The sequence below is a fragment of the Pleurodeles waltl genome, chromosome 6 (assembly GCF_031143425.1).
Source record: "Pleurodeles waltl isolate 20211129_DDA chromosome 6, aPleWal1.hap1.20221129, whole genome shotgun sequence".
Taxonomy (NCBI): Eukaryota; Metazoa; Chordata; class Amphibia; order Caudata; family Salamandridae; genus Pleurodeles; species Pleurodeles waltl.
This window is the reverse complement of record NC_090445.1, coordinates 1,640,786,401-1,640,813,813: the sequence shown is the minus strand read 5'-3', so window position 1 is coordinate 1,640,813,813 and position 27,413 is coordinate 1,640,786,401. Positions and strand designations below refer to the sequence as shown.

The 27,413-nt window shown below is 43.0% G+C and overlaps 1 protein-coding gene across 3 annotated transcripts in view; it reads right to left on the bottom strand.

The window, feature by feature from the left end:
* RABGAP1 (RAB GTPase activating protein 1) overlaps positions 1-27,413 on the bottom strand; it is an 885,283-nt gene that overhangs the window by 542,165 nt on the left and 315,705 nt on the right. For all 3 annotated transcript variants that reach the window (XM_069241548.1, XM_069241547.1, XM_069241549.1), the window contains one exon: positions 2,514-2,664. In XM_069241548.1, the coding sequence (XP_069097649.1) occupies positions 2,514-2,664 (151 nt within the window). The remainder of the gene's footprint in view (positions 1-2,513; positions 2,665-27,413) is intronic.

The window sequence follows — 27,413 nt, the reverse complement described above, 5'->3', positions numbered from 1 at the left end:
CCATTCATGCTTCTGTACTAACACACTGCACTGGACAGACCAGTGTTCCTTTTCACCTTGGGACATTCAAATATTCTGAATTAGCTAAAGTGTCCTTCAGCAACCATCATCCTCGAGGAAAAACTATTCTTGGGGCTCCCACTCCTTACCTCCGAGACCCATTGCAACTATCTTGATTTTATTATAAGATCTGAGGCTAACAACATTTTGCATTCAGAATCTTTAATTCCACCTCACTGCAAGACTTAACAGAACACAACAACACTTAATGCATAACAGAACTAAAATGGACTCAGACCACCACTACATAAACTGCAAATTAATGAATCGTTCTTTGTTATGGTACTTCTCTGCAGATGAGTATATTTTCATTCCAACCACTATTTTCCCCATTTGACAATTTATTCAAGTGGAGTTTAGCATTATTATCTTGATTTATTTTATTTAGGTTTTTTTTAAGGGAGATTGTGTACCACGGTATCTGAAGCAGCAGAGCATTCCAATTTATTGAACATGCGTGGTTATTTCAATCAGGAACCTCTAAGGGTTAGTTTTTTTAGTTTTTTTTAAAAACGAATGTGTCCTTAATTGTGTACACTTACAGCTTTTTGTTTTTTAAGAGATTCCTCATTTAGAGTCTGCCAAATCAATCAAGTACATTGCTTACCATTTGGAAAGAAAATGGGAGTCGTGCTCAACTGCTGTTCGGCTGAATTCTGATACATGAATGGTTGAGAGGTGAAGCAGTGGGCAGACCTTCCCCTATAACGAATGGAGCAGCCTCGGGCAAAAGGGCTGCCTCAGGGCACTCACGGAAGTGTGCATGAAATCCTCAAGGCCCAGCGATTGTCGTAACGTGAGAGAAACGCACTGCAATTGTTAAAGCTTGGTTGGGTCTTGCAGGAGTGAGTGGCCATGTTTGACTTAGGTTTTCCATGGTAAGTTAAACGTTGCACAGACTTAGAGCAGAGATATCAAAAATGACTAGCAGATGCCAATCAATTATGACGCATTTCACAGTCTGTGCAATTTATCACAGAAATATCAGACTTGGAATGCTTTAGTACTGCAGACCCCAACAAGGTTTAGGATAATCTGAAGAAAAGACTGTTACAAAAGGAAATAAAGGAATTTATAAAGGAAGTACTAGAAGAGATTTTGCAAAAAAAAGAGGAAATTAAGATCAGAGGAGTAATACTAGTCTTTTGGTGACCAGAATGAGACTGAAATGAAAGAAAAAAAGGTGTCAGTTGACCAGCTAGTCCTGATGTAGGAGGAGTTTATTATCGTTTTTAGAGGCAAATATGCCCATAGCTGGACAAACAGAAAAGGTGTACCAAGCGGCACAAAGGACTACCAAATGAATCGTAATGAAGAGGAAAACTGAGCATTTCAATGGGTTGGGTGATGGCAATGAAATTCATGAGTACATCCTGGATATAAATGCTAATTTTGTTCAGCAAAGAGGATCACTGGATGTCGTTCTTAAAAAGAGCACAAGACTCCCTAAGGGCAGTTTACTTTTCTGTCTGACGGATATTCAGCACCCAAGAAGTGCAAATTGGTGGCTGATGGATCATGCAAGCCAGTATATAAAAGAATCTATTACGAATCCCTTAAAAAGAAGGTGGATAGTGATACAAGGGCAGATTATTCCTGCCTCATGACCCATGAGAAAATATGCTCGACTTATCTCTAGACCCAGAGAGGATTACATTTTTATTTAAACTGCACGGAGATTTAGAAAATAGTTGGAACGATCCGCTGAGCAGTGTCAAGACAAGCTGCATAATGTACTGGATCTCCTAGCATGCATGTTTGATATGGCTGGTGGGCTACTTAAAGGATATTAAGGTAGATTTAGACCTATTATGGAATTACTGGTGGTGGATGTGGAGATAGAGGAGACTTCGTAGGTGGCTGAGGAGAAAGAAGCAGATGAGGTGGTGTTGGTGGGGGAGAGGGCAAATCTGGTAAGAGGACTAGAGAAGCCATTCTAGAAGGAGACTGTACCCTGGACAATTCAATCCGACTCTGAAGGAAGTTTACGTGCCTTTATCCTAGTAAGTTATTTACCTGTCTTCTCTACAGCTGCTTGGGGATGTCTCAACCTCTCAATCAACATATCTAAAGACTGTAGAAGAATTAGGCATCTAGATTCAACTCTTAAAAACTGCTTCATTTTTATTTCTTCTGACTGTGTAAAATTTGTCTTGTTTCTAGTAAATATTTTTATGCTGACATTCGAGTTTTTTTTTTTTCTTCAAATCTTTGACTGTTATTTTTAAAAATGCCCTCTGTACTATCCACTTAATAAGATGGACTTGTTTTGTCAATCAAAATTTAAATATCACCAATAAGCACAAGACTAATGAAAAAAGTTAACTAAAGTGAAACAAAATGCTACTATGCAAAGCTGTGAGAAAATAATGAGGTGTACAATATACAAAAAACACTGGATAAGGACTAATTCACTTGAGTTTTTAACAGCCATAAAAAAACGCTTTTCTCACCTTTGTGATCAGGATTCGGTACTTTTCTACCAGATCGTCATTGTTGTGACATCCTGCTAGCAGCTGCCAAACCTCCCCTCTTAGTGCTTCTGGAACTCCACTTCTTACCAATGATGGTAATGGCCTAGGCCTCACGCTCAAATTAAGGTGCCTAAACAAAATATAGCATACCAAGTAGTGATTATTTAGGCCTAATAAATGTATACTAAGGCATCACCACAACTATTACACTTAAGTATTTAAAAAAAAAAAAATCGAATTGTGGTACACAGAAAAGTAAAGGAGTTACTCCGTCACCACTCGCAAGAAACTAAATAGATACAGCAAAAAATATGAAATATTTTTCCTTAACACTACCCAAATGTGTGCAATTCTTATAGAAGAGGAAGGACTCGTGTTATGCATCAAAGACACTTTAGTATTCAAAGTCTCTCAGCCCTCCTCCTTAATACTAATCAGATGCACTAATGGTATAAACGGTAATAGCACTTCTGTACAGAATAAAAAAAAAGTTACTTACCTGCGGTAACTATCTTTCTTACAGATACTCCATCTAACTCCATATTCCTCATCTATAGAATAATCCCAGGCGTCAGACTGGATTAGGCAACTTCAAAGCTCTGGAGACGTCAGCAGGGGGCGCTGGCTTCCTATCAATGCAGGAAGTGATGTCTGATACAACACTGAAGCCATATATCACCTACCTCGGCTCAACATCAATTACCATCATTTTATTCCAAGCCTTCGAGGCGATCGGATGAACTTTCATCGACAATCATCAGTGCAACATCCAACTGGTAATTAGGATCTTATTAAGCTTTCCCTTATTAATGAGGGGATCGTTGTGGAATCTGCAGGTAGACAGAATATCCAACAGAAAGATAGTCAAAACAGATAATAACTTTTCTTGTAAGGGACACTTCTACCTGCAGATTCCTCACTGGTAGAATAGATTCTCAAGCAGTATCGTTCGCAGGAGGAGGGTTGATGGGTTAAATGAGGAAGTCCTTCAAGAGTGACCTGGCAAAGTAGCCATCCTTACGCATTTCAGAATCCAGGCAGTAATGCTTGGTGAAAGTGAGGAGGAACATTCACATAAATGCCTTGCAGCTGTCTGCAATAGGAACTCTAGCAAGTGAGGAGGATAATGATTTGGCTCTGGTGGGGGAAACGAGCCATATTCCCTAAGGGGCATCTCCTTTGCAAGAGCATAAATGTTGATGATAGATAAACCACTGCACCATAACCCTCTTAGATGCAGTAATTTCTTAGAATCACACTAGCCAATGAAAAGCTGGCCATCCAGACACGTTAGTTTGGCTACGCAGAAGCTGACCATCTGGCTAGGATCCAACCAGTGAAGCCTCCTCATTGGTGGGATAGAGCCAGGGAAAAGGTTGGTAGAATGATAGACTTGCCTAAATGAAAAGGTCCCACCAATTTAGGAAGGAAAGCAGCCTTGGTTTACAACACCAATTTGTCAAGGAAAAAGGAAGTAAATGGCAGGCAGGCATTTAGGGCTCGTAACCCACTGCCTTACACGCCAAAGTAATTGCCGATAAGAACTCAGTTTTCATGGTCAATTAGCATAACTGACAACTGTTAAGTGGCTCAAACGCTAATCCCATGAAAAACGTCAAAAGAAAATTAAGGTCTCACTGGGGCATAGCAAAAGAAGTTGGCAGGTACGCGTTGATCAACCATTTGCGGAACCGTATCACATTATGAGGTTTGAACAAAGAACACTAATCTGAAGGCAAAGAACACCAACAGTGCAGCAAAACCCCCCTTGATTGTGCCAATCGCACATCCTCTTTGATGTGGAGAGAGCTTTTACTGAAGAGTTTGTGACAACTGGGACTGTAAGGGATCCATGTTGTTATCAGCAGTGTCATAAAACTGTTTCACCTTCCAGCATAAACCGATTTTGTGGAGTCCACAAGCCCTGGTAGCAGGAGAAAGGACCTTAAATGTCCATGCTCAACCTTAAGACACAAGAGTGGAGGCCTTGGAGATTGGGTGCAGTATCATTTCCCCGACAGGGAGAGAAGGTCCAGTCCGAATGGCATAAAGAGCAGAGTCCATAGTGATAAGCTTTGGAGATTTGCATACCAGACCCTTCCTGACCAAACTGAGGATATCAGAATCAAATGGGCTAGCCCAGGCAAATACTCATCAGGACTTGAGGAATCAAGGATATGGGTTAAACATGAAATGCAACTAAATGTTCCACTTCAACTGAAACATGTTTTCTAAGACTCCCCTCAAGACAAAATTGAGGGCACAGAACTGTTGGCCATGAGCACACTCCAACTAGTCCAACTGAAGAGTGCTCCACTAGGCAAAGACATTCTAGGCTATTTCCGGTAGAAGATGTCACTAGTGATCAGCAACAGCACGTCTGCTTAGACGGTCTAATCTGACATTCAGAGACACTGCCAGGTGACTGGCTGTTAAACAGATCCTCTGGCAGTGCGTCCAACACCACAGGCTCAAAGTTTGCAGGCAAAGGAGTTGAGACCCCACTCCACCTGCTTGTCTGCATACCACATTGCAGATGTGTTGTGTGCCAAGATCTGAGCAGGCTGTCTTTGGACAGAGGGGAGGAAAGCCATGAGTGCAAGCTGAATTGCCTGCTGTTCTAGCAGGAGGCTATGAAGCATCTGCTCTTTTGAGGCCGAATGCCTCTAATCTCCAGATTCTTCAGACAAGTTCCCCCCCCAAGAGTGGATGCATCTGTCACTACTGTGGCCACAAATGGAGGGAAACCAAAGGGTTCAACTCATTCTCCGACCAAGCTGCATCTGCTTTTGCGTTTGAAAAGACCACACTAGTTTGCAACAGGTCCCACCTGTGCTGGAAACACTGCCTGCACAGGCCCTCATATGCCAACATGCATGCGTGACGATAAGTAATGTGAGCAACCAACCAAAAAAAGAGAACTTCTAAGAGGGCAACCAAAAAGACAAGCAGGATGTGAAATTGTACATCGTGTTGGTCGAGACACAATGCAGTCTCGTGCTTTCAGTGCCAGCAAAGCCTGGGCTGGGATCAGCATCTTTAATTTCTCCTTCATTAGGAAAACAATTCAAGTCACTGAGGTCTAGGATCAGACTTAGATCGCTGTCCTTCCTGAGAACAAGGAAATAATGGGAGTACTGTCCTTGCCCAATCTTCTACTCTGGTACTAATTCCACAGCTCCTTTCAAGAGAATGGAAAGGTGGTCATGCAGAAAGGAAGAGGGTGGTGGATCTGTGGAAGGTGGAGCGTGAGGGAAAGGTAGGATATATCCAACTTTCTATTATTTGAAGGACCGACTGGTCAAAAGTAATGGCCTTCAAGGCTGGTAGAAAGACAGAGCCCCCCCCATCAGTTCCACGTGGGCTTGCAGAAGCAAACTAGACCTGCTTTCCAAGTGGTGCAGTGGAGGAGGAAGACACTTGCCGGAAACATCCACTGCCTTTGCCTCACTCTACCTCTGAAGGGCCTCTCAAGAGGATTTAGGGGTCTGCTGTGCTTAGACTGCATGAACTGGTTCTGCCAGAGAAAAAAACTCTCAAAAATCCTTGAAAGGAAACTGTCTAATCTTTTGGAAGCTGGGGATTCTGCAGATCCAATGACCTGCCTGTGGCCTTACCAACCTTGAATTGCTCCAAATCAGCATCCACTTTGTCACCAAACAGACGTACACCATAAAAACAAAGATCTAAAAGCGTGGCATGGATATCTGATCTGTTGAGAAGTCTGATGTGCAAAGCAAGGAATGGTGGCAAACCATTACTGAAGGACCCAAGGCATTCTCTACAGAATTTGCTGAGTCAGGACAGGCATGTGGTGCAATGAATTCTGTTCATCCCTAATGACTTGCACGTGCAGGGTAACCAGCTGAGCACCAATGACACTTGCCCTGCGCTGGAGGGGGTGGGGTCAGTGTTTTCTGCAGTGGGGCCAGCCACAGCTATGGCCATTGTGGAGCACTGCATCTCAGTGTGGGGGTGATGGAAGCTGAAACATTTGCAGGTGCGGAGGGCCCGGAGCCAAACAGGGTTGGGATCGGAGGCATAAAATTAGGTGGCTCATACAGCACTACAGGCTTGTGGGCACTCCAGATGCAACCATTACTTAGTCAAAGATGGACAACATTGCTTTAAGGGATGCTGCTGGGTGCAAACTCAGTGCTGAGAATTCGGGAAATGAGGGAGTCGATGTCCCGCAGTTCAGGAATGCCAGGGACCAGCATTGAAGAATCCAAGAATGTCAGTGATAGTGCACATCGAGATCCACGTGCCTCCGAGGCTGTATCCAGCTGACCTAATGGGCTGCTTAGAGGAGGATACCTTGGCTTCACCACAACTAACTGAACCTAAATAGTGAGAAGGTGACCTGGAGAGTGTGCCTGAGGGATGGCAGTTCCACCTGTCATCCCAGGCCTGGGACATGAATAGCTTGGCCTCCCTATCCTTGATCACGGAAGGATGCATGGTAAGGCATGAGATGCAGGATCTCGATTTATGCCCAACAGCAGCCACCAAATGCAGATGGTATGAGGGTCTGTGTTGAAATTCTGACCCTCACTCTCCCTAAATGGCTTAAAGCCAGAGCGCTTTGGAGAAGACAGATTACTGCACTGTGATGAAATTGTTTGCAAGGAAAGCTCAAGACTCTGGAGAAAGTGTGCTTCAAATCCACACTGAAGGCGAGGAAAAAAAAGAACTGATGTTGCACTATGGTGAGCACCATATGGCTTTGTTGCTGTCATCAGACAGCACTTCCAGTGTTAATACGAAGCCAGCAATTCCTATTAACACATTGAGAGCTTTGAAGTTTCCGGACTCAGTCCGATGCCTGAGATTATTTTACAGGTGAGGATTCTGCAGGTAGAAATAAACATCAAAAGTAAATGTTCTCATCAGAGGATGTGTGCAGATTTGGAGAGCAACTGGTGAACCATCCCGTTGGCCTTTTCTACAGTATTCCCAGCTACATTCATTCTTCATATAAGATTCATACCAAAGTCAAGAATACATGGCTGTAGCAAAGAGAGCTAAACTGCAGAAGGGCTGGCCAGTCTACAATTTTATCTGCCCCCCAGACAAAAAAAACTGAAAAACATTATATACACACTATATATATATATATATATATATATATATATATATATATATCAATATATATCAATATAATATACACACATATATATACACACAAAAGTATATACATATACACACACATACACACATATATGGAAAATGTCACTTACCCAGTGCACATCTGTTCGTGGCATGTCGTGCTGCAGATTCACATGATTTGCATAAGTCTGCCATCTAGTGTTGGGCTCGGAGTGTTACAGGTTGTTTTTCTTCGAAGAAGCTTTTTCGAGTCATGAGATCGGTGACGACTCCTCTCGGTGACAGTGCACATGGGCATCGAGTCCTTTGTTAGATTGTTTTCCCGCAGGAGGGAAAAGTACAGAGTGAAGAAATGTATATGTACAAATATATAGTGAAAAAAGATGTCCATGCAATGTATATACATGTTTATATAAAGAAATTACTACAACGGCTACAGGCTTCCAGGGCAGAGGGAGAGGGAGAGGGCAGAGGGAGGGCGCATTTGAATCTGCAGCACTACATGCCACGAACAGATGTCTACTAGTTAAGTGATAGTTTCCGTTAGATGGTATGTGTAGCTGCAAATACACATGCTTTGCATAGACTGAAAAGCTGTCCCCCTCCTAAAATATGCAGTGGCTAGCCTGTTGGAGTAGTTTGAAATTGAAATAAGTGTTTTAAGCACTGCTTGACCAACATTTACTTGGCGAGATAGCACGTCCACACAGTAGTGTTTAGTAAATGTGTGTGCTGTGGACCATGTGGCTGCTTTGCATGTCTGCCATTGGTATATTTCCTAAGAATGCCATTGAAGTTCCTTTTTTTCCTAGCAGAATGGGCTTTAAGAGTAACTAATAATTGCCTTTTAGCTTTAAGATAGCAAGTTTGAATACACTTTACTGTCCATCTGGCTAATCCCCATTTTGGAATAGGATTACCCTTATAAGGCTGCTGAAAAGCAGCAAGAATTTGTTCAGATTTTCTGAAATCTTATGTTCTGTCTATATAATACATGAGAGCTCTTAACATCAAGAGTGTGAAGAGCTCTTTCAGCAACTGAATCCGGCTGTGGAAAGACTGGCAATTCCACTGACTGATTGATGTGAAATGGTGAAACCACTTTGGGTAGGAATTTTGGATTTGTCCGAAGTACTATTTTGTGTTTGTGAATTTGGAAGAAAGGTTCTTCTAACATGAATGCTTGAATTTCAGTAAATCTCCTTAAGGAAGTGATTGCTAACAGGAAATCAACTTTCCATGAGAGCAACTGAAGAGTGCAAGAATGCATGGGTTCAAATGGTGGACACAAGCCTTGAGAGCACAATGTTAAGATTCCAGGCAGGAGCTGGTGGTGCTCTAGTTGGAATAACTCTTTTAAGGCCTTCCATGAAAGCTTTTATGACAGGAATTCTAAACCAAGAAGTATGCGGTCTGTTTTGGAGGTAGGCTGATATTGCTATTAAATGTATTTTAAGAGATGAATATGCAAGATTTGCTTTTTGTAAGTAAAGCAAATAAACAATATCCTGTACTGATGCTTTAAGTGGATCAATGTTTTTGGGTTAACAGTAATATATAAAAAGTTTCCATTTCGCTGCATAGCACTGTCTATTTGTTTGTTTACGCGCTTCTTTTAGAATGTCCATACATTCTGATGGAAGCTGCAGATATCCAAACTCTGACTTCAGGAGCCAAATCGCTAGGCTGAGCACACTGGGATTGGGATGCCTGATCTGACCTTTGTTTTGAGTCAATAGGTCTGGTCTGTTTGGGAGCTTGTGATGTGGTACTACAGATAGATCCAACAGTGTTGTGTACCAGTATTGACGTGCCCACCTGGGAGCTATGAGTATCATAGCGAGGGAAGTGTGATGGATCTTGTTGACCGGGAATGGAATTAGTGGGAGAGGGGGAAAAGCATAAGCAAATATCCCTGACCAATTGATCCATAGAGCATTGCCCTTGGATCGAGGGTGTGGGTACCTGGATACGACGTTTGGGCATTTTGCGTTTTCACTTGTTGCGAAGAGGTCTGTGTGTGGAGTTCCCCACATGCAAAAGTACTGTTGAATCACTTGTGGGTGAATTTCCCATTCGTGTATTTGTTGCTGCACACTGCTTAAGAGGTCCGCTAGTTGGCTGTGTATCCCTGCGATATACTCTGCTAGTAGTTGAATGCGATTGTGAATTGCCCAAATCCAAATTGTCTTTGCTAGAAGGGACAATTGAGATGAATGTCCCGCTACTGTTTTTGCAAATAAGACATTGTTATGTTGTCTGTCGTCATTAACACTGTTTTGTGTGTGATCTGTGGTTTGCTGGATTGAGTCCCATTCTCCCTGTATAGTAAGATTGTTGAGATGGGCTCCCCAATCTGTCATTGAGGCATCAGTGGTGATTATGGTCTGTGGCAAAGGGTCCTGAAATAGCTGCCCTTTTGCAAAGTTGGTGTAATTCCACCATTGCAGAGAGTTGTAAGTCTTGCGGTCCAACAACACTAGATCGGGAAGATGACCCTGTGCCTGAGACCATTGTTGTGAAAGACACTGTTATAGGGGTCTCATGTTTAGACGTGCATTGGGTACTATTGCTATGCACGATGCCATAATTTCCAACAGTTTCATGATAAACCTTACTGTGTAGGTTTGATTGTATTGTAGCCGAGATATGAGATTGTAGAAAGCTTGAATTCTCTGTGGATTTGGGTAAGCCAACGCTGACTGAGTGTTGAGAATTGCTCCCAGATATGGTTGTATTTGCACTGGTTGCAGATGAGATTTTTGGTAATTGGTTGTGAACCCTAGACTGTGTAGGGTATTGATTGTGTATGCTGTTGACAAGTTTGAATGTTGCTGGCTTTTATGAGCCAGTCGTCCAGATAGGGAAATACATGTATATGTTGCCCTCTGAGGTATGCTGCAACCACTGCTAGACATTTTGTGAATAGCCTTGGTGCTGTTACTCCAAAAGGTAGCAGTTTGAATTGGTAGTGCACAAATCTTAAGTATTTGCGATGTGCTGGATGTATGGGAATATGGAAGTAAGCATCTTTTAGAGCTAATGCGATCATGTAGTCCTGTTTTTGTAATAAGGGAATGACATCCTGAAGAGTGACCAAGTAGAAATGCTCTGAGAGAATGTACTGATTGAGTGGTCTGAGATCCAGGACTGGTCTGAGAGTACCATCCTTTTTTGGTATGAGGAAGTATAGAGAATATACCCCTGTCCCTCGTTGAGGTATGGGTACGATCTCTACTTTCAACTTTGCGTAGCAGTGATTGTTATTCTTGTTTTAACAAAATGAGGTGTTCTAGAGAAAGCCTGTGCAAGCAAGGGGGAATGTTTGGTGGAGCAGAGATAAGTTCTAGGCAATAACCATTGTGGATAATTGATCGGATGTTATGTTGTGACACTGATGGTAGAAATGTTCCAGTCTTCCTCCCACAGGAGATGTACATTGTGTGGGGTTGTGGAGAGAATCACTGTTTTGATGAAGTGGGGGCACCTCTTGTGGCAGTGCATTTTCCTGTACCCCTTAAGTTGTTTCTTCTGTAGGATCCTCTGAAAGACCCTCTGGAGCAATATTATTGTCCCTGCTTTTGTGACTATTTGCCCTTTTTCCTTGCTGCACTAACAGCAATAGAATCGGGGGGCAGTTGTTGTGTGATGAAGTGGATCTCATGGTGCAGCTTTGTATTTTTTGTCCACCCTTGGTGTAAGTACCCTAGCCTTTACTGGCTCTTTAACTAGGTCATCTGCCTGTTTAAGCATGCCTGGGAGCATTGGTACTCTGTGTGTAGAGGATAGTGTGTTAAATAAAAAATTAATCCTCTATGGAATCTAAGTGCAACTGCGCATTGTGATATGCAGCTGCCCTAGCAATGACCTGATTATAAGCCGTGGTGTCTTCAGGTGGAGAGGAGATGGCCTGGTGGGGTGTACATCAGGATCATTAGATGGAATAGGGTCTAGGTCATACAAATCCCATGGGTCTACATTGTAAGGATTGTCACCCATGTGAGGAAACAGGATTGATGAAAACTGTAGGTGGTGGAGTACCAGGTGGTGGAGAAGTGGGAAGCAAAGGAGAATGTGGTGGTAAAGGCTGATGTACTGCTTTTGGTTTCTCCTTGTGTTTGAAAATCTTGACAGGTGAAGGTCCAGCTTTCAAAGTATCTTGGAAAGATAGTTACCTTTTAATTAAGGAAGGAGGAGAAGCAATAATCCTTTCAGTATCCTTATGGATTTGGATTTTGTGCTGTTTATCATCCATCACTTCAAGTATGGGTCAAACGTCTAATTCTTCTGCAGTTGGAGCATATTTCTTGCCCACACGATTGAGCTCCGAAAGCTTGTAGACCAATTGTTTTAATCGGCCTGAGAATGTCAACTAAAACTGATAGAAGCTTTTTCGGCTCCGAAATAGATGTTAGGTGTTTTGGCTCCGAGGTGGAAGCCGCCACTCTTCGAGTCGATCCTGAAACAGGTGTGGAACGCTGTTCGGTCGACACCAAATACATTTTGGACTTTTTTGATGTCGAACCCGAGGGCTGGTCGTAGAGATGTATCTTTCCGGTCCGACTATGGCCGGCAAGCAGTGTGGGACAAAAGACCAGTTGCAATGACTTTTTGGCTGTTTTTTGGTGATGGGAAGGGGCTGGCGTACTCACGCTGGAATCACTTGGCTGTCCCCATCGGAGTCACGGTCAGAATGAGAATCTGCAATGGAAATTGCAGTCTGCGCTTGCTCCTCACCGAAAATGTCAGGCATTTGTTTGGTCAACTTGGATGCCATCTCTAACCGAGGCGCTCTTCGATCCTGCAGAGTTTTCTTGGGGAGAAAGGATCAACACGCCTCACAGGTTTTCTCCTTGTGATTGGGAGCGAGGCAGAGGTTGCACACTGAGTGTTGTTCGGTGTAGGGGAACTTGGCATGGCACCGAGGACAAAAGTGAAACGGAGTCCGATCCATCAGCCTGTGTCGAAGTAGGCCCGAGAAGGGCACGGTCACCCGAAAGGGTGTTTAATCGATCGCAACGCTGCAAATCGGATCAAGTGTAGTCCGAAAACGTGATTGAAAAATGATACCAACATTTAGAGAAAACATAAAGAAGTTCAGATAATACCGAACCGAGATCTACCAGAGCGAGAGGGAACAGGTCCGAACCAGATGGCGGAAAGAAAACAATTTAACAAAGGACTCGATGCCCATGTGCACTATCACCGAGAGGAGTCATCATTCGATCTTGTGACTCGAAAAAGCTTCTTCAAAGAAAAAAACAACTTGTAACACTCCGAGCTCAACACTAGATGGCGGACTTATGCAAAGCATGTGTATCTGCAGCAACACGTCAACGAATGAAAATATATATATGTACGTATGTACAAATGTTGTTAACTTAAACAACTACAGGCTGCCAGGGAGGTGGGAGGGTGCATGTGAATCTGCAGTGGAACATGCCACAAACAGATGTGCACTGGGTAAGTGACATTTTCTGTTCAATGGCATGTGTAGCTGCAGATACACATGCTGTGCATAGACTACAAAGCAGTTAGTCCTCCCATAAAAGCTGTGGTTAGCCTGTTGGAGTTGAAGTTGTTTGAAATAATGCTCAGAGTACAGCTTGACCTACTGTGGCTTGCTGTGTTGCTAAAACATCTACACAATTGTGTTTAGTAAATGTATGTGGCGTTGACCAAGTAGCTGCTTTACATATTTCAGCCATTGGTACGTTTCCTAAAAAAGCCATTGTAGCACATTTCTTCCTTGTGGAATGTGCTTTAGGAGTAACTAAGAGTTGTCTTTTGGGTTTAACGTAGCATGTTTGGATGCATCTTACTATCCATCTTGCTAATCCTGGTTTTGAAATGGGGTTACCAGTATGAGGCTTTTGAAAGGCTACAAACAGCTGTTTAGTTTTTCAGAATGGTTTTGTTCTATCTTGTAGTACATTAGTGCTCTTAATGTCTGATGTATGAAGAGCTCTTTCTGCCACAGAATCTGGCTGTGGGAAGAAGACTGGTAGTTCCACTGTTTGTTTGATATGAAAAGGTGATACAACTTTTGGAAGAAATTTAGGGTTAGTTCTTAGTACGACTTCATGTTTGTGTATAGTTGTATGAACGGTTCTTCAATAGTGAAAGCTTGAATTTCATTGACCCTTCGCAATGATGTAACTGCGACTAGGAAGGCAACCTTCCATGTTAAGAATTACATTTGACATGAGTGCATAGGTTCAAATGGTGGGCCCATAAGTCGCGTAAGCACTATGTTTAAATTCCAAGAAGGAACTGGAGGTGTTCTGGGTGGAATGATGCGTTTTAAGCCTTCCATGAAGGCTTTAATAACAGGAACTCTAATTAAAGAGCTGTGCTGTACATTTTGCAAATATGCTGACATTGCAGTAAGATGTATTTTTAAGGAAGAGAATGCTAACTTTTAGTTTTGTAAATGAAGTAAATAGCATACAGTATCTTCTATTGATGCTGTAAGAGGGGCAATCTGTTTAGATTGACAATAATATACAAATCTTTTCCATTTGTTAGCATAGCATTGTCTAGTAGTGGGTTTTCTTGCTTGTTTAATCACTTCCATACATTCTGATGGTAGTTGTAAATGCCCAAACCCTATGACCTCAGGAGCCAAATCGCCAGATTGAGTGTGTTGGGATTTGGGTGCTGATCTGTCCTTTGTTTTGTGTCAACAGGTCTGGTCTGTTTAGGAGTTTGGAGTGTGGAACTACTGATAGGTCTAATAATGTGTACCACGGTTGACGGGCCCACGTTGGCGCTATGAGTATCAAATTGAGTGTGTGTTGACGTAATTTGTGGACTACAAATGGAATGAGTGGGAGAGGGGGAAAGCGTAAGCAAATATCCCTGACCAATTGATCTATAGAGCATTGCCCTTGGATAGGGGATGTGGGTGTCAGGATGCAAAGTTTTGGCATTTTGCGTTTTTGCTTGTGGCGAACAGATCTATGTTTGGTGTTCCCCATTGTTGAAAGTATTTTTGAAGTACTTGAGGGTGAATCTCCCACTTGTGTTTGTTGATGATTTCTGCTGAGAACATCTGCTAGTTGGTTGTGTATCCCTGGAATGTATTGTGCTACCAGGTGAATTTGGTTGTGTATGGCCCATTTCCACATTTTTTGAGCTAGGAGGGAGAGTTGGGACGTATGAGTCCCTCCTTGCTTGTTTAGGTAATACATGGTGGTCATGTTGTCTGTTTTGATTAGGACATTCTTTTCAGTGAGAAGAGGCTAAAAAGCTTTGAGTGCTAGGTAGACAGCTAACAGCTCTAAGTGATTTATGTGTAGCTGTTTGTGTTGGGTATCCCATTGTCCTTGGATGTTGTGATTGTTGAGGTGAGCTCCCCAGCCAATCATTAATGCATCTGTTGTAATTATGGTCTGAGGCACAGGGACTTGAAAAGGCCGCCCCTTGTTTAGATTTGTGGAATTCCACCACTGAAGGGACATGTATGTTTGGCGGTCTATCAACACTAGATCTTGAAGTTGACCGTGTGCCTGTGACCATTGTTGTGCAAGGCACTGTTGTAAGGGCAGCATGTTTAGTCTTGCATGTGGAACTATTGCAATACATGATGCCATCATCCCTAATATTTTCATAACAAATCTGACAGTGTTCTGTTGACCTATGTGTGTCTGTGCGATTATATTTTGGAATGCTTGTACTTTTGCGTATTTGGCCTTGCTAGCGATTTTTGAGTATTTAGTATTGCACCTAAGTACTGTTGTATTTGCGCAGGTTGCAGGTGCGACTTTTGGTAATTTATTGAGAACCCTAGCGTGTGCAGGGTTTGTATTACGTAATGCGCATGTTTTTGACATTGCGTATGACTGTTTGATTTTATCAGCCAATCGACTAGATATGGAAAGACATGTATATGTTGACTTATTAGGAAGGCCGCGACTACTGCTAGGCACTTTGTGAACACCCTTGGAGCTGTTGTTATTCCGAAGGGTAACACTTTGAACTGATAGTGCTTTCCTTGAATGACAAATCTGAGATATTTTCTGTGCGCCGGATGGATGAGTATGTGAAAATATGCATCCTTGAGGTCTAATGCTGCCATGAAATCGTGTTTTTGAAGTAGTGGGATAACATCCTGGAGAGTTACCATGTGAAAGTGTTCTGACAGGATGTAAAGGATGAGGGTCCTGAAATCTAATATTGCGCTTAGGGTGCCATCCTTTTTGGCAATCAGAAAGTATAGGTAGTAAACTCCCATCCCTACTTGATTTTGTGGCACGGGTTCTATTGCTTGTTTGAGTAACGGAGATCTGACTTCTTCATGTAACAGACTGATGTGTTCTGTGGATAATTTGTGTGGTTTTGGTGGAATGATTGGGGGAGTTTGTATAAATTCTAGGCAATAACCATTGTGGATAATTGATAGTACCCAATTGTCTGAGGTAATGTTTGGCCAATTGGTATGGAACTTTTGTAGTCTTCCTCCCACAGGGGAGGTGTGGAGTGGAAAGGAATGAAACAAGTCACTGTTTAGTGTGTTGTGAGTTTTTTTTAGCTGTTTGACACTTCCCTCTACTTCTGGAATACTGTCCTCTATATGTGCTCTTAAAACCACCTCTCTGGTATTGAGGTTGTTAGGCTGGTTTTGGTTGCGATGTCGATGCCTCTGCAGCCCTAAATCCACCTCTAAACTGTGATTTCCAAAAGGAGCCCCCATATTGTGTGGTGTATAGTGCACCCATAGCTTTTGCGGCGTCTGAGTCCTTCCGCAATTTTTCAACTGCAGTGTCCACTTCTGGGCGGAAAGTTGTCTTTTGTTGAACGGCATATTCAACACCGCTTGTTGGATTTCAGGTATGAAACTGGAGGACCTGAGCCATGCATGCCTCATTGTTACAGCAGTGTTGACACTCCTGGCAGCTGTGTCTGCTGAGTCTAGGGCAGACCTAATCGGATTATTGGTGATGGCTTGCCCTTCCTCCACTATTTGCTGTGCCCTTTTTTGATGTTCCTTGGGGAGATGCTGAATTATACCTTTCATCTCGTCCCAATGGGCCCGGTCATATCTATCCAACAACGCCTGTGAGTTGGCTATTCTCCATTGGTTAGCTGCCTGGGATGTAACTCTTCCCTGTAGCATCGAATTTCCTACTCTTTGTCTGGTGGGGGTGCATCACCTGATGACTGAGTTTGCCCTCTTTCTGGCAGCGCTTACCACTACTGAGACTGGAGGGAGTTGCTGAGTTACATAGACAGGATCAGAGGGAGGTGGCTTATATTTCTTTTCTACCCTGGGAGTTATTATCCTTGCCTTGACTGGCTCGCTAAATATTTGATCAGCATGTTTTAGCATGCCAGGAAGCATAGGAAGCAACTGGTATGTTATATGCGTGGAGGAGAGTTTATTAAAACAAAAAATCGTCCTCCAACGGTTGTGTGTATGGTGACATTATGGTATGCTGCACCCTAGCTAACACTTGATTGTACCCTGTACTATCCTCAGGTGGTGAAGGCTTAGAGGGATAGCAGTCTGGGTCGTTGTCTGGAATGGGATCTGGATCATAAAGATCCCATGATTCTACTTTGTCTTGTTGCGAGTCAAACGAATGTGATGGTGACTGCATTGGTGTAGGACTGGTAGGAGGAGAGATATGCAGGTGTGGAGAGTGAGGAGGAGAACGAGGAGGAGAACATTGAGGAGGTGGTGGTCTCTTCTTTGGCACTTTAGCTGGAGGTTGTGTAGTGTCCAATTCCTCCTGAAAGGCTAATTTCTTATTAGGTTTTAGAGGAGGTGCTGTTAAGATTCTGCCAGTTTCTTTGTGGATATGAATCCTGGCTTGCCTTTTGTCCATTATTTCAAGTATTGGCTGTACTTGGGAGTCCTCCTCAGAAGTCTAATGGCTTTGTTTGAGTGTCTTAGAAAGTTCTGCTCCTCGGTGTAACCTGCTCTTTTCGGCTCCAAAGCCGGCTTTTTCGGTATCGAAAAAGACAGTGTTGCGGATGGTCTCTGTTCCAAAAGTGATTTCCGAAATTTCGACTCCGGAGAGCAGTGTTTGCTCGAGTCGGACACCAAGCCTTTCGTCGACTCCGATGGTTTCGGAGGAGTGTCCTTTTTCAGTGCCGAACTGGCGGTTTGGTCATCGGTGGCTTCTTTCGGGTGGGGCGCTGGCCTTCCGGCAGTGGCGTACCCAAGGCCTTATATTTCGGTCTTTGGGATGGTACAGGGGCAGGCGTACTCATGTGTTGTCCTGCCGTGACTGGTCTGTCTTTGACGGATTCCTGGTCGGAGTCGGAAACTCGAACGGAGACTGCTGTCTGCATGATCTCTTCCTCTTCGAGATGTTCAGAGCTTTTGGACACCATCTCAAGCCTTCGTGCTCTTGTCCCTAAGTGTCTTTTTTGATCGGAATGATCGGCAGGACTCGCAATTTTCTTCCCAATGATCTGGGGAAAGGCAAAGATTACAGACGAGGTGTTGGTCTGTATAAGGGAATTTGGAGTGGCACCAGGGGGCAGAATTGGAATGGAGTCCGATCCATGATGCTTCCACGCGGTCGGCCCGACCAGGACCGAGTTGGGCACGCGCGCCCCAAAGGGCGAGTAGAGATGTCTGTTCCGATGGCACCGAAGTGTCGATAGAAGATGTAACCCGATCAATAAAATACAGCGTTTTCAAAGTTTTCCGAATCGAACTATTGGAGCGAAAGGAAACCACGTCCTAACCCGACGGTGGAAAGAAAACAATCTAACATGGAGTCGATGCCTATGCGCAATGGAGCCCAAGAGGAGGAGTCACTCGATCCCGTGATTCGAAAACACTTCTTCGAAGAAAAACAACTTGTAACACTCCGAGCCCAACACTAGATGGCAGCACTATATGCACAGCATGTGTATCTGCAGCTACACATGCCATCGAACATATATATATATATATATATATATATATATAGTTGTTATTTTGGAATAAATTGCACTATTGAGACCTCGTGGAGTGCGGTGAAACCTTCTTTGTACCTTACAAGACTGGTTCTCTCCGTCACTGGGCACTGGCAGTGGAGTGCGCCGCCCAGCAACCTTCAGACCACTTTGTTTGACGCACACACACACACACATATATATATATACATATATACACACATATATATATACACACACACATATATATATCTCCTGTGTTTGAAGTTTAGCCTCTTTACACACTCAAGTGGATCTGATTGGGTTTTAACTGACAAGAGACCAGATGAGGCTGAGCAAAGGTGAGGGACTATATGGGGGCATACACCTGCTTGGCTCTTCTGCAGATCAATCACCAGAAGCCCTTGCCAAATGAAGGGCCTCAGTGCATAGTTTATTACACCCTAACTGCCACTGTAGCTTCTCTGCGTGCATTTAGCCTGGTGATGTCTTCCATGCACTTCCCACATGGCAGCCTAGTCAAAATAGTCTAAGAGCAGGATGATGGTTCAGAGGAAGCAAAGTAGGCTGCAGTAACACCGATTGCAACTCTGGCACTGACCACCAATGTAGGGGAAAAGAAACTCCTAGACGTGAGGTGAGGATACAGTGCATTTCTAACAAAGCTGCTATTTGAGTATCACCACAAGCACTTTGCGCTCAAGGGAGCTGTGGCTGTTTCAGTTAACCATAACTAGCCAAAATGCTAATTTGTTTCACAAGGAGCTGGTAAAAAGAACAGAAGGCCCAAATGCTGCATGAAGGAATTGGGTGCCCAATTACACCATTAAAATCACAGCGCATTTGTTTCTTAGTTCTCTACAGAGACTGCACACCTATGACATTTCCTTTTCAATTTGTACAAAAATAATAATATTGTGATAAAAAGGGGTAGCAATGTCACTTTGTTTCTTTACCCTTGTTCAACTTTTTTTTTTTTTTTTTTTTTTTTTTTTTTTTTTTTTTTAAAACTGTTCCCATTTTTGGTTTCTACATAAAAAAAAAATATTCAGAACTAAAAGCAAAGTTTGCCATTAGGTTGGCATTTTGTTTGATCCAGTTTTTTCACTGTTTTTTGTTAAACATTGTTTAGGGGGTCCCACACGTCAACTGGAGTATTAATTTGTTATTATTATTGAAGATTCCCCAATGGAGATCCAGAAGGAAAGGAAAATGTTACTCATCCAGTAGACAACTGTTAGTGGCATATGGTTCTGTAGATTAACATGATTTGCATAAGTCTGCTATCTAGTGTTTGGTTTCGGAGTGTTACAAGCTGTTTTTGTCTGAAGAATCTTTTTGAGCCACAGGATGGAGTGACCGCTCCTCTTGTTGATACTGCTCATGGGCACTGAGTCCCTTGTTAGATTGTATTCCTGCAGGCGGGTGAGGAAGGAGTGTATAGAGAGTAAAGAGAAAGTCCATGCATATTTACATATGTACAATAGTTATGTTTGTAGCAGGGTTGACGATAACCCGCTTCATGCCAGTTCCCCAGAGGACAAGAAAAGATACCCCGGGGGCGCCTTACAGAGCGCGGACGCAATGTCGGCTGACATCATCCCGGAAATAAAGGAAACGAGGGAAAGCACGAAGTGGTCAGCGGTGTGTGAGGAGAGAGAGAGGAGGCCGTTGCAGAGTCAAGAGAACAGGAGAGGAACAGGAGTGCGACTTTGACGGAGCAGAGGACGACTGAGACACCAAGCCGGACATCGCGAGCCGAACCTCTGTCCGTCAACGAGCGGACAGGCACCAGAACCGTCCACGTCCCCGGAGGGACGTGGCTTACAAAGGGTCCCACAACGGAGAGACGATCCAACCACGGTCCTCTACAAACAAAAAAGGAAGGAAAACCTTAAAAAGATATCCCGACCCAGAGAAGGAAAGTCGGAGGGGAGAACTGAGGGAAGGAAGGAGAGGAAAGACAAGACAAGAGAAGGAAGAAGGAGAGGAGAGACAGATTCAAGAGAAGAAAAGTAATTGGACAATTTAAAGAATATACAGTTACGACCATGTAAACAAAGGAAAATAAATAAACTGTATCAAAACCCCTAAGCAGAATTGGCGTATTCCATTACTACAGAAGCAGCCCCCCCTACAATGTTTAAGTAACTACAATGGGTAAAGGTGTTTGTGGAGAAGAGAGGGCGCGCATGTGAATCTACAGCACAACATGCCACAAACCCATGTGTACTGGGTAAGTAACATTTTCCGTTCAATGGCAAGTGTGGCTGTAGATACACATGCTTTGCATAGACTGTACAGCAGTCCCTCCATATAAGCGGTAGCTAGCTTGTAGGAGTAGCAGTTGAAAGAAAAAGTGTTCTGAGCACTGCCTAGCCAACACCGGTCTGTTGACATGCTAATACATCTACACAATAGTGCTTAGTAAATGTATGTGGGTGTAGACCACGAAGCAGCTTTACATATATCTGCTATGGGATATTACCTAGAAAAACCATAGAAGCACTTTTCTTCCTAGTGGAGTGTGCCTTGGAGGTAATAGGTAACTGCCTTTTGGCTTTGGTATAGCAAGTTCGAATACATTTGATTATCTATTTGGCGATACCATTATTTGATATTGGGTTCCTCTTATGAGGTGTTGAAAATGCTACAAAAAGTTGTTTTGATTTCCTAAACTCTGGCTCTGTCAATATAATACATGGGAGCCATTTTCACATCTAGTGTGTGAAGAGCACTTTTGGCTACCGAGTCTGGTGGCAGAAAACAGACTGGTAATTCAATAGGCTGGTTGATTTGGGACTGAGAGACAATTTTTGGAAGGAATTTAGGGTTTGTTCAAAGAACTTCTATATCCCTGTATATTTGGAAGAATGGTTCTTCTAAAGTTAAAACTTGGAGCTCACTTACACACCCTAGGGAAGTGATAGCCACTTGGAAAGCCACTTTACATGAGAGGAACTGTAACTGACATGAATGCATTGGCTCAAAAGCTGGACCCCTGAGCCTAGTGAGGATAACCTTATGATTTCAGGACGGTGCTGGAGGTACAAGGGATGGAATGACTTTTATGGCCTTACATGAAAGCCTTAATAACTGGTTTTCTGAAGAGAGAGGTGTGATGTCTGTTTTGGAGATATGCAGCTGTAGCTGCTAAATGAAGACAAATTGATGAATATGCTAATTTAGCTTTTTGCAATGCAGCAAATAAACAATGTCTTGAACCAAAGCTTTGAGTGGAGTCAATGTGTTTAGGTTGACAGAAACATATAAAACGTTTCCATTTTGCAGCATAACAATGTCTGGTTGTGCTGTGCTTCTCTTAGAATGTCCATACAATCTTGCGGTATTTTTCAGTAATCAAACTGACTTCAGGAGCTATATCACAAGGTTGAGAGATTTGGGGTCCGGTTGCACTTGATTCGGAGTGAGAAGGTCAGGCCTATTGGGGAGCTTCTTGTGTGGAACTAGTGATAGATCCAGAAGTGTTGTGAACAAAGGTTGACATGCCCGTGTGGGAGCTAGAATGCTCAAAGAAAGAGGTTTGCCTCAGTCTGGGACCTAGGAATGGGATGAATGAGAGGCGGAAAACCATAAGGAAATTTCCCTGACCAATTCATCCATAGACCATTGCCCTTGGACTGAGGGTGTGGGTATCTCGAAGCGAAGCTTTGGTGTTTTGTATTTTCTGCAGTGGCGCAGAGGTCTATTTGGGGTGTTCGCCACTTTAGGAAGTACTGTTGAAGAACTTGTGGTTGGAGTTCCCATTCATGGACTTGTTGCTGCATCCTGATGAGCAGGTTTGTAAATTGGTTGTCCGTGCCTGGGAAATACTCTGCCACTAAGTTAATGTGGTGGTGAATTGCCCATTTCCATATTGTTTAAGCAAGATGTGACAGCTGAGATGAACGTGTTTCCCTCCCCCCCCCCCATTCTTGCAGATAAAACATGGCTGTCAATTTGTCCGTACAAACTAGATCCACTTTGTGCAAGAGGTGTGAAAGAAAAGCCTCCAATGTTAGTAAGACTGCTTGAAGTTCCAAGTAATTGATATGTGAAGACTGATGACTGGGACCCCATAGACTTTTTATTGGGAGGTTGTGGAGATGATCTCCCCAACCTGTCTGTGATGAGTCTGTAGTCAGAATGACTTGAGGCACAGGGTCTAAAAAGGGCTGCCCCTTTGTGAGGTTGGAGGAATTCCACCATTGCAGAGAGTGGCGAGTCTGGTGGTGCAACAACACTAGATCTTCCAGATGACCCTGTGACAAACTACTGATGAGACAGACACGTGCAATCTGGCATAAGGTACTATGGAAATTCAAGACACCATCATTCCTAATAGTCGCATCATACTTTTCACTGTGTAAGTGTGGTCTTCCTGTAACTCTGAAATCAAGGTTTGAAAAGTTTGAATTTGAGATGGACTTGAATATGCTAACCCTAACTGCGCATTAAGCACTGCTCCTAGATAAGGTTGTAACTGCAAAGGTTGGAGATGGAATTTTTGGAAGTTGATCATGAATCCTAGAGTGTGAAGGAGATATACTGTTGGATGAGTGTGTAGCTGACAGTTTTGTAACATACTGGCTTTGATGAGCCAATCATCCAAGAAGTGGAAGACATGAATGTGCTGAAATCTGAGAAATGCAGCAGCTACTGCTAGGCACTTTGTGAAGACCCTGGGAGCGGTTTGGATCCCTTAAGTTAAAACCTTGAACAGGTAATGCTTTCCTGCAATTACGAATCTGAGATATTTGTGGTGTGCTGGATGAATGGGAATATAAAAGTAAGCATTCTTTAGATCTAACACTGTCATAAAGTCGCCTTGCTGTATCACTGAAATGACATCTTGGAGGCTGACCCTGTGGAAATGCTCTGAAAAAGGTAGAGATTTAACAGTCTGAGATCTAGGATTGACCCGGGTGATGCGTCCTTCTTTGGCTTAAGGAAGTATAGGGAGCATACTCCTGATCTTTGATGTGACAAGGGGACTGGTTATATGGCCCCTTTGAAAAGGAGGGATTGAACCTCTTTTTTGAGAAGTGTAAAGTGTTCTTATGAGAATTTGTGAGTGCGAGGGGGAATGTTTAGTGGATTGGAAGTGAGCTCCAGACAACCATGTTGGATAATTGAAAGGACCCACTGGTCTGTGTGATATCAGACCATTGTGGGTAAAAATCTTTTAGACTTCCCCCTCCCAGAGATGGGTGAGGTGGTGGAAGTTGAAGGTAGTCAATGACTGGTATTGGAGGCAGATCCTCAGGAGGTGGATGCCTTACCTACACCTTTGGTATTTATGCCTCTGTATGATCCTCTAACAGAACCTTAGTTATAAAAGTGGAAGGCTGGCTTGGTTTTGAAGGGGCGGGGGGGAAATGGAAGCTCTGTAGACAATGGTTTGAAGCCTCCCCTGAATGGTGGTGGACAAACATTACCATGTTGTGTAGTGGTTAGTAGTGTCCCTATTGCTTTAGTTGTCTCAGATTCTTTTTTAAGTATTTCTAGTGTGGTATCTACCTGTTGTCTAATAGATGCTCCCTATCAAATGGCACGAAGCATGAACACCTATGCCAAGCATGCCTGGGTATGATGATGCTTGCGTTAATACCATGTGCTGCTGTATCTGTGGCATCTATTGCATAACATTTTGAATGTCGTCTGGAGTTTTGGATGCTATTTCCAACTGATGAGCTCTTCGGTCCTGGAGTGTCTTCTTCAAGCTAAAGGAACGGCAGGCATCACAACTCTGTTAGTTGTGGTCCAGGGAAAGACACAAATTACACATCAGATGTTAGTCGGTGAGGGCATTGAGGGCAAAACTGAAATGAGAAAGTGCCATTTGCCCTGCACAGTCTGACTCCACACGGAGGAGTAGGCCTGAGACGGGCGAGGATGCCCTGAACGGTGGTGAATAGGCTCCCAGAGCTGAAATTCGGACCGACGAAGCAATAGAGAGAAAATGAGATTGAGGTACGATACCATCGCTGACAGAAAGACAGAAAAGAATGGTTTGGAATGGATTGGGCCGAGAGAAATTGGAGCGATAGGAACACATGTCCGATGCAAACAGTGGAGAGAAAACAATCTAACAAAGGAATCGATGCCCATACACAGTATCACCTGGAGGAGGAGTCACTCCATCCTGCGACTCGAAAAGATTCTTAGAACAAAAAAAAAAAACTTGTAACACTCCGGACCCAACACTAGATGGCGGACTTATGCAAAGCATGTGTATCTACAGCCACACATGCCATCAAACACTCTACTTACTTGTTATCCCAGTTTTTCACTATGGGTATTCATATGAATTCATAATAAGTTTAATTTCTCCTTGTTAGTGCAAGATCCCCCAACACATTTTTTAAAGGTTTACCAATTATCCAAATACATAGAAAGCATTCCAAAATAGGCAACAAACTTGTCCTTTTTTTTCTAAATAGCCTATTTACTACACACAGTAATGGTAGATGGCATTTTGCAGCTCTGCATCGGTTCCATATCAGCCCAGAAGTGACGCCGGAGCCACATACAAATGCCACCGCTACGTGTCGATGTTGGGCTCCTATGATATCAGTCCACGCCTTAGGAAACTGAGCCCTCATTACTTTATTTTGACAGTGTGCAGGTCTCTAAATAGAACCATTTTAAGATGGAGAAAGGAACTTATTCCACAGAATGGGGAGGCTCTGTGAGAAGTTTCTTACCTGTAGGAGTAGTTTTGCAGCTTGAAGAATTTTCTGGATTTACATGCTATGCATTTTTCCGCCATCTAGTGGTTGGGTCCAGAATTCTCTCCTGTAATGGTGGTTCTTATCTTTCTCTTTTTTGTTGCTGGGCGTCGAAGTTTCCACCATTTTGTGTCCCAGCCTGCCACCTTTGACGTCATATGCCCTTACCAGAAGCTACCCCTTGCGTCGCCATCTTCAGATTCTCTCTCTTTTTTTGTCTTCTATCTTCTAGTGGAGGTGGGTGAATCATTTGTGAATCCAGAACATTCTTCAGTTAAGAAACCATTTTATTTTGCAGTGTGAATCTTTTCTGGATTCACACGCTGTGCATTGATTTTATATATATATATATATATATTTTTTTTTAGTCTTGAGGAAGTTGGGCTGAAGATCGATTTAAGTTAGTAAATAGAAGTTTGGGCACTTTTTGTCCCACTTGAGCTTCCTTGTTCACTTGAATGTCTACGCAATAATGAATAGTAACTGTATGGCCTGATGACCAAGTACCTGCCATACAAATGTCCTGTAAGGGTATATTTGCTAGAAAATCAATGGTGGCTTCTTTTTTCCTTGAAGAGTGCACTTCTGGTTTGCTGTTGAACTAATTCTGCATTTGTGTGGCATATTTGAATGGTTTTTTAAATCCATTTAGCAACTGTATCTTTTGTTACTGGTTTACCCAGGTTGTTGTTCGCAAAGGAAACAAATAAGTGTTCTGCTTATCTATTTGTTTTTTTTTCTTTCCATATAGTACATGATAGATGTTCATGCGTCTTGTGTGTGTAAAGCTCTTTTCGCTTGATTTTTGGGGTTCTTGGAAAAAGCTTGAAATTTGAATTGTTTGATTTATATGGAAATTAGAAATTACCTTGGGTAGGAAATGAGGATCTGTTCTCATAACCATTCTGTCTTAGTGTACTTGCAGGTACAGTTCCTGGATTTTAAGCGCCTGTAGTTCATTAACTCTGCAGAGTGATGGAATTGCCACTAGAAAGGCGATTTTCAGCATTAGCATCTTAAGTGAAGCCTTGTGTAGCAGATCAAAAGGGTTTCTAATTAGTTGTTAGTAAAAGATTAAGGTTCCAAGAGATTTCTGGTGCTTGCCAGAGTCGTGCTATTCTCTTTGCCCCCTCCACGAAACAAACACTGTGACTGGTATACTGAAGACGTTGCTTCCTACATGTCCTCTTGATTATGCTACAATTGCTGCTAGATGTACCTTTAACGATGTATATTTGAGCTTGGACTCTAGTAGATGTGTAAGGTATTTTAAGACTGTAGTTTCCTTAGTGTTTTGGTGTAGCAGGTCAATTTTTTGGCACCACCGGATCTTTCCTACTTCACTATATAATATTTCCTAGTTGTCAGCCATCTTGCTTCTCTTGGCACTGCCATTGTCTTTTCTGGTTCGTCTAGATGGCCAAGCTCTGGCCCCAATTCAGAGTTTGGTGGAGAGGTTACTCTGTCACAAACAAGAGGGATAGTCCGTCCACCGCATTACATGTTCCACAGGCTGTCATGGAATTGTAATACAGTGGGCTCAATATCTCTCACATCTGTGACAGAGTAACCCCCTCTGCCCAACTTTAAATCAGGTCATCTATGCCTTCAGGAGCCATGCTGCAAATTAAGCAAGACTAGTTCTGGACGGAACACAACCCCCCCCCCCTTGCATTGACAGTAGGTCTTGATGTTATGGTAATTTCTGGATGTTGCCCTGCGCATCTGTATTAGTTCTGAGTACCACGTTTGTCTTGACCACTGACGAGGCAATAAGTATTAGCTTCATCTTGTCATGTTTGCATTTGTTGAATCTTCTTGTGTTTACATTTGTTGACTAGCCTGTGTAACAAAGGTATTGGGGGTAGGGTGAAGTATGTCTGCGTAATTTGTCTGTTGGACATGGTCATTCCCTGGAAGATGAATTGCAGTTAGGAAAATATTTTCTCTATTGTGCCCAACCTAGATTTCCTGCACTAGTCTTGACAGAACAAAGGATTACGTCTTCCCAGTTTGTTGATGAAGAACATCGTTGTGGTATTGCCTGTTTGGATCACTATGGATTACCCCCTACAGCTCTTTCTGAAAGTCTTAAGGCTAGGCACACTGTATTTAGTTCCAGAACAATTATATATTGAACTGCCTC